Genomic DNA, 16,025 nt, shown 5'->3' with positions numbered 1-16,025 from the left:
GCTCAAAATATGAATTTTGCTACCTCAACGTTGCCTGTCCATCTCCGTATGGCATTCAATATCACCATAACACTAGAAGAAAGAGCTACTATTCTCATGTGACAGATGGGAGACAAGGCAGACGCAGCATGACTTTCCCAAGATCACCTAAACAGCCTGAGCCAGAACAGACTGCCAGTTCCCAAACAGCTTATGCCTCTAGACCTATCTGAATATGTCTAACAGCAAGAGACGGAAAAGAACACTGGAAACCGGAAAATTCTCTGACCAGCTCCTTATCAGGCACTTTGGCAGGCAGGGCTGATAGCAGTGAAGTGCACCAAATGAAAACACTTCCTTTACCTTTGCAGTCATCCCACAATTAAGTGTCAAAATACCTTTTGCTTTGGTTACTCATTCCATCGGTGACCCTGCCAAGCTCACTCTGAGACACCAATGGTAAGAGGTTAATAGCAATCGCTCCCTGACTTTCATCTTCATCCAGATTATACAAGGGCTTCGCTGGGAACAAGAACGAACTGCAAGGAAAGACAAGACAAACAAGCTCTCATTGACAAACTCAGTTCTCAGTGACAGAAAAATCAGAAATACTTAGCCTGTGATTAGCATACCCCTCCACTGTAGGGCTGAGATCCACCACGAAGTCACACGGAAAGTCCTCCACCAAACTCCTCCCAAACTTGTCCTATAAAGAAAGGAAAAAAAACCTGCTCAGAAAAAAGGCTCAGTGAAGAAAGCTTCAACAGCAGCAGTGGAAAATGCAGAAGATAAGGCCAAGCGAAAGTATCCTGGAACAGTCACAGCAATGAAGCCCACTGCCTGCAAGGACAGCCAAGGCCTGCCTTTAGAGGCAAAGCCAGGAAACATTTCTAAGCATGCACAACCAACTTCCCTCTCTTTGAACATGGGCTTGTCTACAGGTCCCGCAGTGCTGCAGAGTGGCAGAGCAGCTGGCTGGAAAAGGAAAGCAGCCATGGGAAGTTCTCTGTCCTAAGAGCTGATGGTCAGAATGAAACGGCTACAAAGTGCTGGCAGGTTTATTTCACACAATGTGTCCCATGTCTTCACATGCTTACATTGTCAGAAACAATTAAGGGAGAAGTAGTAGATGTGACAGAGTCTGGACAAACAATGAAAAGACACAAAAAAGTCCTCACAAAGGTTGTTAGAAGAACCTTAGCTTGTTTTTGCATTTCAGTCTTGCAAGGAAAAATGAGAAACCCTCCTTCCTTTGCTTTTCCTCCTTGGAGCACTCAGCTGGACCTCAGGAGACTGGCATTTCACAACTCCCTGGTTGCCTTCCCTCGTTCTAACACAATGTTCCTCCTCTCTGTAACCAGCAGATGCAAAAAGGACTTGTGGCACAAAGAGTGATCAGGTCCACAGCAGCCTTCAATGCTTTTCTAGGCCCCAAGATGGCTTGGTACCCTCCTGGTAGGCACAGCACACGTGCAAAAAAGAACCCCCAGCAAGAAGAAAGAGCTGTCCAGTGGCCTTCACAATCCTCTTCCTATTACCATAAATAACTGTGTCTGTTCCAAGTCCTTAGGCATCAGATAATAGTCTGACCAGAAGCCAATTTCAATACTAAGTTTAAAGTTCTTTCAGATTCTACTTTTATCTATGAAACTTAAAAGCATGCTCTGAAATGTCATTTAATTTCCTTTAAAAGGCTTCCCAGTTGTCATGTAAAAGTTCACATAAAGGAAGTTGTTAAAGCACAATGAGGAATCTGCCACAATCACAAAATCCTCTTTCAGCTCTCTCAGCTTTTTTATCTGATCAATCTCTTACAAGAGCCTTAAGCACATCTAGAACACAAAAGAAAAAAAAAAAAAAGTTCTCAGACTGGAGTGAAATCCTCAAATTGACTCTGTGCTGCCAATGCCTGAAAAACATCATGTTTCTGAAGAATTAATGTAAGTGATTAAGTTCAAACTACTCTGCAACATACCAGGAGCTGCAAGTCCAAATTCCCCTTCTGCTTCTCGATCAAACTGGCGAGTTCATCATAGTACAGAGCCAAGACCTCTGGTGTTTGCTCACAGCAGAAGCCCACAAGGTCCAGCAAGGTAGAAAGCTGCAAGGAGAGAGAGCAGCCTGTAGAAATGGGTAAGGTAAACAGATCCAGCTCAAGCTTTTATCTTGAGTCCCTTTTACATTAATTTACTCTGAGGCATATCCAAAGCTTCATCTCTAGAGTAACAGCCCATGGTGACTTGTTTTGAAAAGACACAGTTTTAAGACGAAACATGGGTCTTTTAAGGTCCTGGCCCTGCTCCGCCATGAAATAACACAAAAGAGCCTGCCCAGGACCACCCTTAAATAAAGTGCCATCCCAGAAGAAGGTTCTTCAACAGGAATTAAGGAAAAAGGCCAAGGCCAGGCCAACCCTGTACGGCAGGCGTACTTTCTCTAGATGGCCTGAAAGGCACAGCTGCCAAGCTGAGAGGGAGGTGAAGGCATTTGCCTCACTGAAGTGGATTGTCCTGTTTCTTTCCCTTGTGTTTGAAATAACATCTGGATACAAGACGTTCACTAGATGACTGCGTGTCCTGGAGTAGCAGCAAGCAAGACCAATGCGTGCTACCTTAATATAGACCTTTGTTTCTCCAAAACCATTTTTTAACAGATTCTTGGCTCTGCAGCTAATGTTCAAGAATCCCAGGCTCTGTAAAGGTAACTCCCAAACACACATTCTACTTCAGTTAAGGCTGTGTTTTCAGTCACACCTCCTTGCTGACCATATCCTCCCTCTCTCCCACTCTGCCCCATTCTTGGTACTCACCTGCCCATCGCGCTCACTGTTCGGCTCCGGTCTCTCCAATGAACTACCATCTCCTTCATTTCTGAAAGCAATTGATAACCTTGCTTTTGTTGCACAACACTCAAGAGATGGCAAACACATCACACACACAAGGTTCTCTCTCCAGAAACTGGAGAATTATGTATGAAATAGTGTTCCAAAGAACATCTTTTAGGAAAAGACCTGCTGCTGTTTGGGACTCTCGGGACAAGACTTAATGTCTTCTTCAAGGATATGCTTTTTCTAACCTGTTGAAACCTACGCCCTCTAGTCATCCCCTCTTCTGAAAGCCATGGAGCCTCACTTTACCATAAGCCTAATATCTGTAGTTGTACATTAGGACAAATACTTAAAATTCCTCCTGCTTACTTGCAGGGTTCAGAAAGGTACTTTTTCCTCTGATAATTTGGCTTTCTAGTCTGCCTCCTTCAATCTTTTTCTGAGGAATTCAGACAGGATGCCAGTAAGGTACACCACGATCCAATGTGATGCAAAGATATTTCTCAAGTGCCAGCAGATTTTCCCCATGCATTTGGGTCAGACTTGAGTGGGAAGGAATTTCTCTACAGGGAAATTCAAGCAAACAGATTCCCTGGGTATTTACTCCTTTTTTCCGAGGCACAGAACACGCTCCAACTGCTGGGATCATTTGTGTGCACTTTACCCAGCAAACTCCCTGCCACCAAAGGTGCCTTGATGCACTGATGACCCCATGGGTTCTTCTGGTTTTTTTCCCCACTCTAATTCTTATTTTCTAAATCTCCTCTTGAAATAACTATATTAACCTACCCTGTTTAGACTGGAACCAGTGCCTTTAAATTAGTGAGTCTGATGTCAGTGCTATAGCAGCAACCATAATGAAGTCCACTGACTCAGGGCCTGGACCTAAGATGGGCTTTTCTCTTCATGTAATAAACAGCAAAAGCATTTTATTAATAAGCGCAAAATCAGTGTGCTAAATAATGCTTCCCAACATCAGTCAAATTTTATTTTCCAAGTGCTTTAATCTTTGCCACAGCTCTTATCAGGACTTTGCCTGGCTTACGAATTATGTTTATATATTATTTATACAGTACATTGGAAATTGTCATGCCAATGCCCAGCACAGCAATAACAGTCTTTCTCCTTACTTCTCTTTCAGATTTCCCTGTATTCAAACATGGAGCACATCAGGTTATTCAGCCTAGTGTCAGAAGCTGATCTGCAATCAGTCCACCACAGTGTTCGCATTTTTTTCCAAGCAATAGGTCCTGCTGGTGCTAGTCAAGGCATCCATGAATAGGCATTAACAAGAAACTGGGGATGCCTTTGAGATTAGCAGCAGGTGAGGAGTACTGAACAGGTTGTAACACCAAACACCATAGTCTGTAGAAAAGAGTTTTAAGTTCCTGGATTTCACCAAGATGTGCATAAGCTCGAAGGCAATGCCCCTTTTCTTTGTTCCACTCCAGGTTTGGTCTGAACTGAAAGCATGTTAAATTCAGCTTTGCTACATTCTCTCTCACCTTTTTAATGCCACGCTGCCTATCATGGTAACAGCACCAATAATCCCCATTTGTTTGTGATTGGGAACTGTGCTGGAGAGCCATTTCCTGATCACCATGTGCATATCATCCTAAAAAGAAAGATACAGACCACGTCACCACAGAGGTACTTGCGTGCATCACTCATAATTCTATTGGCATCATCACGTAATTTCATCTCCAAAAGCTGCTGGGGGATGGTTTATTGGGATTACAGGTTTGCAGAAGAAATGCACATTCTGTGATTTCCTTTATTATGAAAATACTGGTCACAACTCTAGGCAGGCTGCAAACAGCATTAAAAGTAACTCACTTTGACTTTGCTCTAATTACTACACAGAACATGTAGTCGCTACAGGTTTCACCTACAATTAATAGAAGAATATACTAAAAAAGTAGCAGGTGATCTTGGAGCTCTTCACACACAAACAGCAGCTGCAGAGCTGCGCTCCAAAACACCATCAACTTCAGAAGGCTGAGGGCTGGAGCAGCTTTTGGTAAAGGTCCAAAGAGACCTGTAGGTAATAGCACACCAGACACCTGGGATGAAGACGTTTCTCATGCTGCCTCCCTTGTGTGTGCCCACACCCTAGGTGTGGGCAGGCATAATTGTAAAGGTTTCTTTGCAGCAGCTCCAAAAACCCACAGTAGGTCTCAATGCAGCATGCTCTATTTCAACAGCTGTGTCAAGCAGCTGCACTTTCCCAAAATGGGAACAAACAGTTTTGAAGACTTCTGGAAGTCTGGACCACTAATAATAGACTAAGAGGTCTCCTGACACTGAGAGCATGAAGCGTACTCAGTCATAGAAGTGTGATGCTTCAGGAAAGTTGTGAGACCAGTCTTCTGGATGAGAAGTCTAATACTTGACAAAGAGGCAAAGCACAGAAGTGTGTAGCAAATCAGCCACAGGAATCCAAGCTGCACCTGCACTGCTGGCAGAGAAATGCTAATCAAGAAAGCTGTCATCCTGAGAGATGAGGATGGAACAGCTGACCAGAGGCTAAAACAGGACAATCACCAAGTTGTCCAGAATAGTGTCTCTGACAAAGGGATATGGTCTACCTGATCCCTTAAACTGATAAACTGAAGGTGAAAAGACAGAAACATTATCTAAGCAGATAATCATGGTAGAGGGCTGCCAGGTGGGTCCTGACCAAACCTAAGGGACAGCTTAGCTTCCTGATATCTAGAAGTAGGTATGAGGAATTAACTGATTTCAAAGCAGGGATGTAACAATGAATGCACTAAGCAGAAAACCCATTTATTTTAGCCAGTTAGCAACAGTCCTATTGCTAGCTTAAACAGCGACCACTGTAGAAGAGCAGCACCCCTGTTAGGAGGAGCACGAGTCTCAGACTGCAACAGAGCATGTGTGAGAACTCAGAAGCAGCTTCACAAAAGCAGCAAAGATCTTGCAGCCACTGAAAAACATTATGGAATCCAAACAGCCCTGGTTGTATCGATTCTTATTAACTCTCCCTACTGGTCCTGCAAAGGAGGAGGTTGGCCCGTACAAGGGTTGAAAGCTGCATGGAAGCACAAACCCTGATCAGAGAGAGGTCTTGAGATGGAGGGAATGAAGGTTTGAATTATGCTACGCAAACTGCTACGCAAACTACCAGTGCCAACAAGATCAAACTGGTAGCAGAGGAAAGGATAGTACATTGTTATGCCATCTCTTCTTGACCTTCACTAGGCAAGGTGCCTCTGGAATGACCTATGCAGTGCAAGGACAAATGCCTAATCTGCCTGTAGAGATTCTAGAACTCATGCCTCTTGGACACGGGAAGTACAGTTAACAGAAGCAAAGAGGAATTTGGTTCCCAGGATACTGTTTTCTTTGGTTACCTACCCATGGAGTTTTTGGCATCACAGGGCAGAGTCAAACTGCCAACCTTGGACCCCCACAGTCACAAACTCCCAGCTCAGAATCAATTCTAGAGCTTACAATCCTCCCCTTCTTTTTGCAATTTATAAGGGTGACAGGCAGAACACTTCTTCCTGACAAGTAGTCCTTCTGGGCTGCAAAGTCACCTTGTGCATTGCCAAGGCAATTTTCACAAGTTGCATGTAAGAAAGAAAGACGTGGGGGTACGTGGGGGAAATTACTGAGGAAAGTAGTTCAGAAAGCAGCTAAACCTACCATACAATTGGAAATTTTGGCAGTGAAGATCTCCATCCTAACAGGCTGAGTGGGAAGAAATTACTTCAGATATGCTGTTTTACATGCCATAGACCAATCAGGAAAAGATGAAGAGCAGCTTTCCTTCAGTCTCAAACTAACATGTGCAAACATGCCCACAACTAGAAACTCTGCACGGACTCAAAGAAAGACAAACAGTCCTAATTTTGAGGTGCTGAGCTTTACAAATGGGAAGATTTTAAACCCAGACATCTCCATTGTGGAATAAATATCTTTGAGGTATTTCTTTATCTGATCACTGCCACGCTCAAGGAGCCAGAAATGCAGACAAAGGTACCTGATACCACCTCTATTATGCTGCAACTGAGTCATACAAAGCATCCTATGTAAAATTAAAATGAATTTAGACAGACCAGGTTTGATAGCTTCTTGTGTTTAAACCAGAGGCACAAAAGGTGTAAAGTCTACCACCTCACAGCGGAGTCCTCTGTTCTGCGTAGTTCAGTTCTTCTAACATGAGTGCCTTTGCTGTCTCTGGTGTACAAACATCAAGCAGCTGAATTGAGATGAACATCTCAGGGAAGAAGCTGAACTATGCTTTCTGAATGCTTCCAAGTGATGGAGAAACAAAGCTTCACAAAGAGGCTACTGAATTTACACTTTTGCAAGTCTTCAAGGCTAAGCTAGACAAAGCCACAGCCAACCTGGTATCGTGTTGGTGACAACCTCACTTTGACTGGAAGGTTAGATTAGAGATTGCCATCAGTCCCCTTCCACCAACGTTTCTATCAACTCTACCCTTCTTAAATGTGCAAGAGAAGAGGACCTCTCCAGAAAAGACGCGAGATATGCAGGCACTGTGATAAGCCCTTGCTATACAGGGTGGAAAATCTGGAGCCACAAACTGGCTTGCAGCCAGCTGGGAAGAAGAGAATTTTAAGCTGAAGGACATCCTGACATCAATCACTGTTCATGGATGAGGCCACTATTTGCACAACACAACCTCTGGAAGTTAATCTAGCAAAAGGGACCAAGGCACAGCCTGAACTCCTTTCTGTTGTGTCTCTGCTTACCTGAATATAGCTTCCTTCTTGCCTCTGGCTGAATGCTAGTGTGCTGAGAATGTAGAAAAGCTTCCGGATCTGGCATGGATTCAGTTTCTGTGTAGAGTCTAAAATGGTCTGTAAGAGAGAAGCCACAAACTAGATCAGATAGACCAAGAATCCCTTTCCATGTTCCCAATAATACACAATTGTCAGCTGCAGGGAAGCCAATTAACTTTACCTGTTTTGTACAGGCAGGAAAAAGCTATGTTCAAATTAAATAAACATAAATGCAGAACTATTGCTCTGGCCTCAATTATTGTAGTTTGTTTTATCAGAGGCTGAACAGCAAGAACAGTCTGGCTACCATAAGCACTTTGGGATTGCTCCCATCTCATTAGTGACAGCTATTGATCTTTTATCACAGGTTTGTTCACAGCATTCAAAGTATTTGACAAAATGAACATTACAGGTTTTTGTTAATATTTCGATTACAAGCCCTGTAACAGCCAAGTCATTAACAATTTAGGGGTGGACTCTTCTGTGCTGGCTGGCATCCTCACGATATTTCTTCTTCCAGTGCTTCAGTGAAAACAGTCCAACTGTTTCCCAGAGCCGTGCTAGCTTTCCTACCACTGACATGGCATTTTGCTGCCATTATGTTTCTCCTACTACCAACCAACCTCAAGCAGAATTTGGAACGAGGTGTCGAGTTTGACAGGATTAGATAACCACCTTTACAACCCTCAAGAAAATTCACTCAGTTTTAAGATTAAAAAATAGCCGTTTGGGGAGATGATTTGTGCTAAGATCTGCGTGTTCTCTCTGTGCTGGAGAGGCTCCAGCTCAGTGTCAAATACACCGGGCATCCTCAGCTCTACAGATCTTTTTACAGGTAACTGGCTCGTGTCACTGTCACCTGTGAGATGCATGCCAAACATGGTACACTGCCAGACCCTGAGGTTGGGCCAGAGCGCTGATTAATGTGTTTCACATACAAGCATTGGTAATGCATCAAAGATTGGCCCACAGTGATCTGCCAGCACAAGAACATGCAAACAAGATCAGGAGGAAGATCAACAGGTCTCAGCAGGCTGCTGTGACCAAGTATCCCCCATCGCACTTCTGATAATGCATTCAATTACGAGCTGGAGTTTTAGGTTGTCTCTTTCAAGAACTACTTTCAACCCTGAGTCCTTATCACACCCTCCCTCTGCCAGGAGGCAAGTGAGTCCCATTTCTTCCTGTTAAACCCATCAAATGTGTGACAGATTGAATTGCAAATTCTTATGGCAGGTCTTCATGCTTTTTTAGCACATTTTAAGCAATTAATTTAAATTTATCAATCAACCAGCTAAACAGCAAAAAGTATACAGCTTTCCCCCAGTGTGTACTTAAACTTACAGAATCCACCGACACCAAGTTGGCATCAAAAAAGTCAGAGAGATGGGGGGGAATACACATACCCATACTCTTCAAGGACTCTTAAAATACAGGATGTCCTTAATCTACAAATCAGCACAGATGGGGGAGTGTTCAAGACAAGTACTGTTACGTGCTTGCCTTGCTGTTTTGCTCTCTCTCAATCTCCACTTTTACTACTTTTGGAAACAGGCGACTGGGCAGGCCTGACCCTGCCTGTCACTCGTAGGAGGTAAGAACTCATTTTTTTAATCCCCATTGAGTACTTTCTTCTTTTAAATTTTAGGATTAAGTCTTTTCCCATCCTTGACAGGAGTTTTGCTTTAGGATTCAAATACTGGCTGAAGTACTGTCAGTCTTTCAATGTGGTAGAACAGGCAGTCCACACGGGGGTCAGGTTTTTGTCAAGTATTTTAAATAGCTGATGTTAATAAAGACAGCATTTTCCTTCTGACATAGGTGTCATTCCACACCTACAATTTAAGCATTCTTCAGTTAGAGAAGGGTAACTTTTTTTCTTTGTCTATATTAATTTCCCCTGCCAAAAAATCATACAGTCCTATCTTACAGCTCACCCCTTCATAGTAGATACTTTTCACTTCTGACCACTGCATTTCATGAGACAGATAGCTTTACAAGTACGAGTTGTTCCATTACCCCTATTTCTGAAAAGCACTGACCTATTCTGGAACTGGGGCAAAGTGGTGTAAGGGTCCTGAAATGTCCCCAGAATAGTCATACCTTCAAGCAGCTGGCATAGCGCATCAGAAGGGATGTGTGCAGCATCACCAAATCAGTGAGCACATCCAGAGAAATGTCCAATTCTGCCTCATTTCCACTGCACACGTGAGTCACCAAAGCAGTCACAACCTCCTGAGGAAAAAGCCCCCAGACAAACCACAGTGAAATGTCAACAGAAAAAAGTCTGCTCCGTTCTGCTCCTATAGAATATGTTGATCAAGTACAGATAATCACCCTGAAACTCAACCATATAATTCTAAGTCCCTTCTCAGTTTGCTCCTTAATTCCCAATATCCACAACATTATTTCTCCATGAGCCTGAATTTTATTCAGTTCTAAAAGATCCCATGATTACATAAAGCAGCTCTTCACCAATTTTTTCCTGCCTGCTTGCTAACACTACTGCAGCTTCTGCTTTTTGCTACCATCACATATGATGATAAAAATCTACTGTATTTTCTTAGGTGCCCAAAACACTGCACCTTACCTAGGAATACACTGCCTCTAACTTCAGCAGTTCCAGCATCCTAATAATTTTTATCACCAGCAGTTCAAAACTGACATTTTTGTTTCAAAAAATCTTTTTATGGCCTTACTTCAGTTGACTTCTAGACAGGGATCTCTCTCCACTCCCATCCACTGTCTGTGGCTCAGGGTCTTTTCTGTGTCACTAATTGCTAACACAGCCTCTTTTGAAATTCTTAATATCTCCAAATATTGCTAGACTCACTAGGTTGTTGCAGATGACATTGTATGCCTCCATATCTCAGGTTTTTCCCAGTTGCTTTTTTGTTTGTTAAGTTTGCTGCTATAAGTAATAGATACAACGCTGGAAACAGTCTTAATTATAAACATACCCTGCCCCCAAAAGTGCAAATACATTCAAAAGCTTGTGCAAGGCTGTCTTCAATCCCTAAATTTTCTGATTTCAACACACCTATAGGAACTTATACTCAGAGCTGAAAGTCTGTGTTTATTTTTGATTTATTACTCTCTGATTATTTCAGAGTATGCAGAAGAAGTCCAAGTTACTCAGAGCTCTGAAAGAAATCTATGTAAACTTTTTCATCACAGTAAGTTATACAAGGAAAGGGAAACAAGTTTCAGCACAAATTATAACAATGCCTTTTTAAAACAGAAGATGCTCAAAATGAATAGGCCATACAGAACAGGAAAATGGATTTATGAATGAAACTCCTAAACCAGATGCCATCCATCACACTATACCTGCTGGCAGTAAGAGTCAAAGGCTGCAAAAGCTTGTTTGTACATGCAGCTGCCAAAGGAGACTATGGCTGGGTGTGCAGAGTGCAGAAAGGTCTGAGCAAGTGCTAGAATCGAAGGGAAGAAGTCCTTGATAACCTGAAATACAGACATCATGAAAGAGGAAATTATTGCTGCTTGTTTTAAACACACTTGGTTCTCTAAAAAAATGTTCTACTGCTTATTCCAAAAGCTTTGTCTAGTTTAGTAGGCGCTTTCCTGCCTTCTCTCTCGCACAAACAAGAAAGAAGAGCAGATAAGGCACATCAGAACGGGTTTCTCCAACCTTCTCTACACAAATGATTTACAGAGTGGTTAAGAAACCAAGCTGCAGAGCTCACAGCAGCATATCCCTTATGGGTGACACCAGGGAAGTCACATTACAGCAAAGTACCACTAAATAAAACCCCCAGGACAGACACATCCTTGGGCTTACTTTAACAGAAGGAATACGCTACATCAAGATACTCAGAAAAATCTAAGTTAACTTTTAAAGTTAGCTTAATTACACAGAGCTCTTACGAACAACAAGCTCTTATTCAGATGAAAAGTGTCCTAATTTACTTTATCTTAACATATTCTGGAAGGGAGTTAAACTAAAAACTGAACTAAACCCACTTATATTCCGAATAAAACGTGCCTACCTAAGACATTATTATAGTTCAATTAATTAATTTTACATTCATAACTCAGTGTTTCTCAACTGCCCTCTACCTCTGACAAGCAGCACTGTGTCATTTTTTATTGATCTTTTCAGTTTTCTTATAGTAAACGGTAATTTACATTCCATTACATATGCCCGATATATATACATACATATTTAGACCTAGAAACCATTACACTTGAAGAACAGTGCATGTAAACATATGAACTTCTAGAAGTACTGCAGGAGACAACAGCATGTCCGGAACACACAGTAGCGATCTTGGGCTCGACCACATCTCTTAGGCTGAGAGGGTTTGCACACAAATAAAAAGCCCATCCAATTCTGAGGAAAGCTCATCTCTAAAGAAACCACGTGACAGTTACAACAGAGGACGTGCCTTGGGAGATTGCTCAGGGACCAAAAATTTAAAAACAGAAGTGTACGCAACAGGAACAGTATTAATAACGCAGCACAGGGTTAAATCATCATCTGACAAGATCTTTGAGACATAAAAGAGGAGAGGGAGTTCGAAAGCAGAATCAGCACTGACCAGTGAATGATTTTGGAAGGCATTCTGCATCAGGTGTTCCGGCATGCAGCCCAATCGAATTTTGCTCCTCAGTACTTTCTCAGTTTGCTTTCTGTTCTTGGTGTTTGTAGAATGGATTAGCAGCAAAACTATCAGATCCAGAACCTGTATGAGGAAATAACCACCAGTCATAATGCTGAAAAGATACTAAACAGTCCAGACAACTACACACTTTGAAATCAAAGCCAAGAAGAAAAGCAAGAGCTCAAAAAGCTCCGACAGTCGCAACTGTAGAAAAACCTCCCCAGTCCAAGAGGACAGAATTAAAGCAGGATAACTCTGTTACGTGACATTTAGAAGGGATGAATTAAGAATAACAAAGAAAATGGATAGCTGTTGTACTAGGAGCAAGTCAAATACCAAAAGAACCACCCATGCAACAGAAAAATCTCTTAATCTACAACCACGAAGAAAGCCCTTGAAAACACCAGCAGAAGACGACACTCCCAGACACAAGGGCAGTCTCAGAAGTTTTACCTTATGGTCAGATACAGATGTGCTGTTCTCAATAGCCTAAGAGGAAAAAAACAAACAAACAAGAAAGCTGTTATGCTAGAGTACAATACTACATTCCAAAAGCAAATGAGAAAAGGCAGACACCAAAAGAAATACTGCTCACAGATTTCTCTCCTCTACAACATGACAGCTATCAAAGCCAGCAGACTGGATCTTGCCAACAGCAGAGAATCCAGAAGGCACTCAAAGAAACAGCACAAAAATTCAGTTTTAATGAGGACGTTCTCAAATAACATCAGGCTTGAAAAAGGATCTAAGGTACTGAGCAACAAAAGGCTAAGAACAAGAAACAGTCATGGTTTACACAGAAATGCAATTTAAGATTAAGTTTAGCCCAATACTAGCCAATATTGATTTCTTGCTGGACATTTTCAAGCACCTTAAGTCTTCACACAGCTCAGTCTGTGTATACAGGTATACATTTTGCTCTCTTGCAGATAGAAAAAAAAAAAAAGATTATTTTTTCCCAAACTCCCTCGTAAACATGCAGAACCAGGTTTATCCTGCATTTCAAGATGTGGGGTCTCTACATTGGAGCCCACGGGCCATCTTGCAAGCACCGTGAAATCAGGAAGAAAGCAGACTCCTGAAAAAGCACTGCTAATTTGGAAGACAGAATTAAATTTGTCTTTTGATATCACATTTGATTGCAAGAAAGGCTCACGCTCAACATAGGAGAACAATTGCATAAGGAAACAAGGATTGAAGCACCTTACCTTAATCCAAGCTTCAGAGACATCTTTCTGAAATCTCACAGCTAACTTGATCACATCAAAAAGTAGCTTCACACAATTTTGGCTGGTGGTTACTTGACTCATGGAAGAACTGTAAATGATTAGAAAGGAGGAGACTCAGTCATTGTAAATACTGTAGTAAAAGGAACAAAGCAGCCCAGCAATCATGGCAGTTACTTAAAGCAGCCATTCTCTAGACGGAACACTCTGGCAAGGACAGGGAATGTCAGAAGAGATTTTCAGAAAAGGGTGGAAGCAGAGGTTGCAGAATCAACCAAAGACATACTGGTGGGGACTTAAAACAGATGAACTAGCAGCAGCATTATTATAAATGGAGTTGCATACACCTGTGCAGACATGGATGCAGATGGCTCAAAAGGAACCACACGCACAGCAGGGAAGCTGGCTCCACAAGGATTGACAAATGTGTTATATTAGCACTAAGCAGAATGGAATAAAGATGTCAGCACCTTTACATGGGATAAATTAGGCTCATGTATGTAACCATGTGTGCCAGAGAGAACACATAAAGACGAGACAAAGTTCTCTTATCCCATCTTACCCTTGGAGAATCATGTAAACTGGCTCAAGTACCTGGCCTGGACTTGGCTTTTTAGCTTCTTCTGGGAGCCTAGGATCTGCAGAGGCAGAACACATGATGACAGATCCAAGCTCTTACGAAGATCAGAAATCACCTGTAAAATACAAATCCCAGCACTGTAACATATGAGGAAAGAAAAGGTTGAGGAAAAGAAAACACAATCTCACACAATAACCTTAAAATTACAAATCAAAACCTCATGCATTTGTAAAGACTTGCAAGCACTTGACCATGCTCCAACTTTTTTTTTTTCCATACTTAGAAAGTGAACCGGCCACACTTTGTTCTTCACTGTCATGCACATGCATGCAGAAAGCAGAAGAGGATTTCTTAAGAGTTACTCCATGAAATTCCCACCTATATCTGCTCTATGTTGCTGTGAACTAGTTTTATCCTGTTTAACAGTAGAGCAAGATATATAACAGCCACAGGAATTCTGAGGCATGTGAATTTACCAATTTAACTTCTGTCAAATTGTAGTGGATCAGCACAGACTGGGTTGCATGTTATACACATGCTGTTTTCACGGTGGTTTCCCTGAAAGATTTGGGCAGGTCACAATCCACATCTGGCTTAAGCTGAGGCTTTCTTCAAGTATGAAAAAAGCATGTTCAATAGTTCAGCCAGGCTGGCGCAACAAAACGCATCTCGTTCATTTAAAAAAAATATTCTGAGTATGTTTCCTTAAGTAAAGCAACTTCAAAAACTCAGGGAGCTTACATCTTCAAATGAAACCAGTTCTCCAACAGGAGAACCATCCTCGTAGGGATGTTTCCAAAACATGATTTAGAACAGAACTTGGTGGAGCAAACAAGAAGAGAATTACCAAGTTGCAGTCCCATGTCCATATACCATTTTGGATATTTCTGGAATTTAAAACCCTTAGAAGGTCTGTACAATGCAAAATTCTTAGATAAAATTCAAAGGGTTGAAGTTGCCACCTAACCAGAGTTTTTTCAGTCTAAGAATTTAACTCAAGACAATTTGACTGCTGTCAGTTATTTAAGCCATTTACACCAAAAGAAAAAATAATTCAAAGAACAAATGAGAAAAATCTGCAGTAGCCAGCAGAAAAGAGGAGGTTTCAACTCTCGTGCCTGAAAGCAGAGCCAAATCCATGTTAAAAGACAGATATAGTTTCTACATGCACTTTAATTCTTAGCAATATTAAAAATTTTACTTGGACGCATTAAAGCATACACCTCTGTGTGTGAAGCAAGTGCACTCTGTTAAAACACACACACACACTAGATTGGACAACTTATTGGTCTTTAGTATAGAGAAAATACTGTACCTCTGCTGCGTCTGCTGCCTTGACATTATGGAGGATGAATTTTACTACTACAGGTAAATCTTCCAGTTTTACAGAAGGAACAATGGTCATGGCAGACTGCTGCACCTGAGGAGAAAGCAATACTGGATCAGCTGTAAGGCTGTGGTTCACAGAAACTTAGTTATGTTAGTGAGAAGGAATCTTTGGAGGCTTATAGTCCAGCCTTCTGCTCAGAGCAGGGATATTGTCAGCACTAGATCAGACTGGCCTTGGCATTGCTAACCAGGTCTTAAAGATACCCAAGGATGGAAGAAAGCCCCCAAGCCCTGCCACCTCTTTGATAATTTATGTCAGTGCTGCAGACCCTAACTCATTTTTCCAAATGTCCAATCTCAGCCTCCTAGGCTGTAATTCGTGGCCATTGCCCCTTGTCATTTCACTTGGGACTGCCAAGAGCTTGGCTTCATCATTTTTTAACTGGCTTTCAAATGGGAAAAGCATGGGAGAGGTGTAACCTGGCACGCAGCACTAGCCCTTGGGGACTATGTAAAACAGTATTTCATGAACTCAAATGAACCAATTTTATTCTATACTTAAGAAGCCTAACTGCAAGAAGTGCAACAATAAAGCATGTCCAGAAGACCCAAGGCACACCATCTCTTATCCTTTATCAGCATTCTGCAGATAAAAACTATAATCATGCGATTATCTAATCATCAGTC

At 41.9% G+C, this 16,025-nt stretch overlaps 1 protein-coding gene across 5 annotated transcripts in view; it reads right to left on the bottom strand.

Moving 5' to 3' along the window:
- FANCD2 (FA complementation group D2) overlaps positions 1–16,025 on the bottom strand; it is a 52,427-nt gene that overhangs the window by 25,522 nt on the left and 10,880 nt on the right. For all 5 annotated transcript variants that reach the window (XM_074603207.1, XM_074603205.1, XM_074603209.1 and 2 more), the window contains exons 11-23: positions 15,325–15,429; positions 14,024–14,124; positions 13,412–13,520; positions 12,657–12,692; positions 12,141–12,284; positions 10,909–11,043; positions 9,682–9,813; positions 7,549–7,656; positions 4,312–4,421; positions 2,789–2,849; positions 1,955–2,080; positions 612–685; positions 378–518 (exon numbers count right to left, since the gene is read on the bottom strand). In XM_074603207.1, the coding sequence (XP_074459308.1) occupies positions 378–518; positions 612–685; positions 1,955–2,080; positions 2,789–2,849; positions 4,312–4,421; positions 7,549–7,656; positions 9,682–9,813; positions 10,909–11,043; positions 12,141–12,284; positions 12,657–12,692; positions 13,412–13,520; positions 14,024–14,124; positions 15,325–15,429 (1,382 nt within the window). The remainder of the gene's footprint in view (positions 1–377; positions 519–611; positions 686–1,954; positions 2,081–2,788; positions 2,850–4,311; positions 4,422–7,548; positions 7,657–9,681; positions 9,814–10,908; positions 11,044–12,140; positions 12,285–12,656; positions 12,693–13,411; positions 13,521–14,023; positions 14,125–15,324; positions 15,430–16,025) is intronic.

Source organism: Larus michahellis, chromosome 10, assembly GCF_964199755.1.
Source record: "Larus michahellis chromosome 10, bLarMic1.1, whole genome shotgun sequence".
Taxonomy (NCBI): domain Eukaryota; kingdom Metazoa; phylum Chordata; class Aves; order Charadriiformes; family Laridae; genus Larus; species Larus michahellis.
Note: the sequence above shows the minus strand (reverse complement) of the source record. Positions and strands in the feature narration are given on the sequence as shown.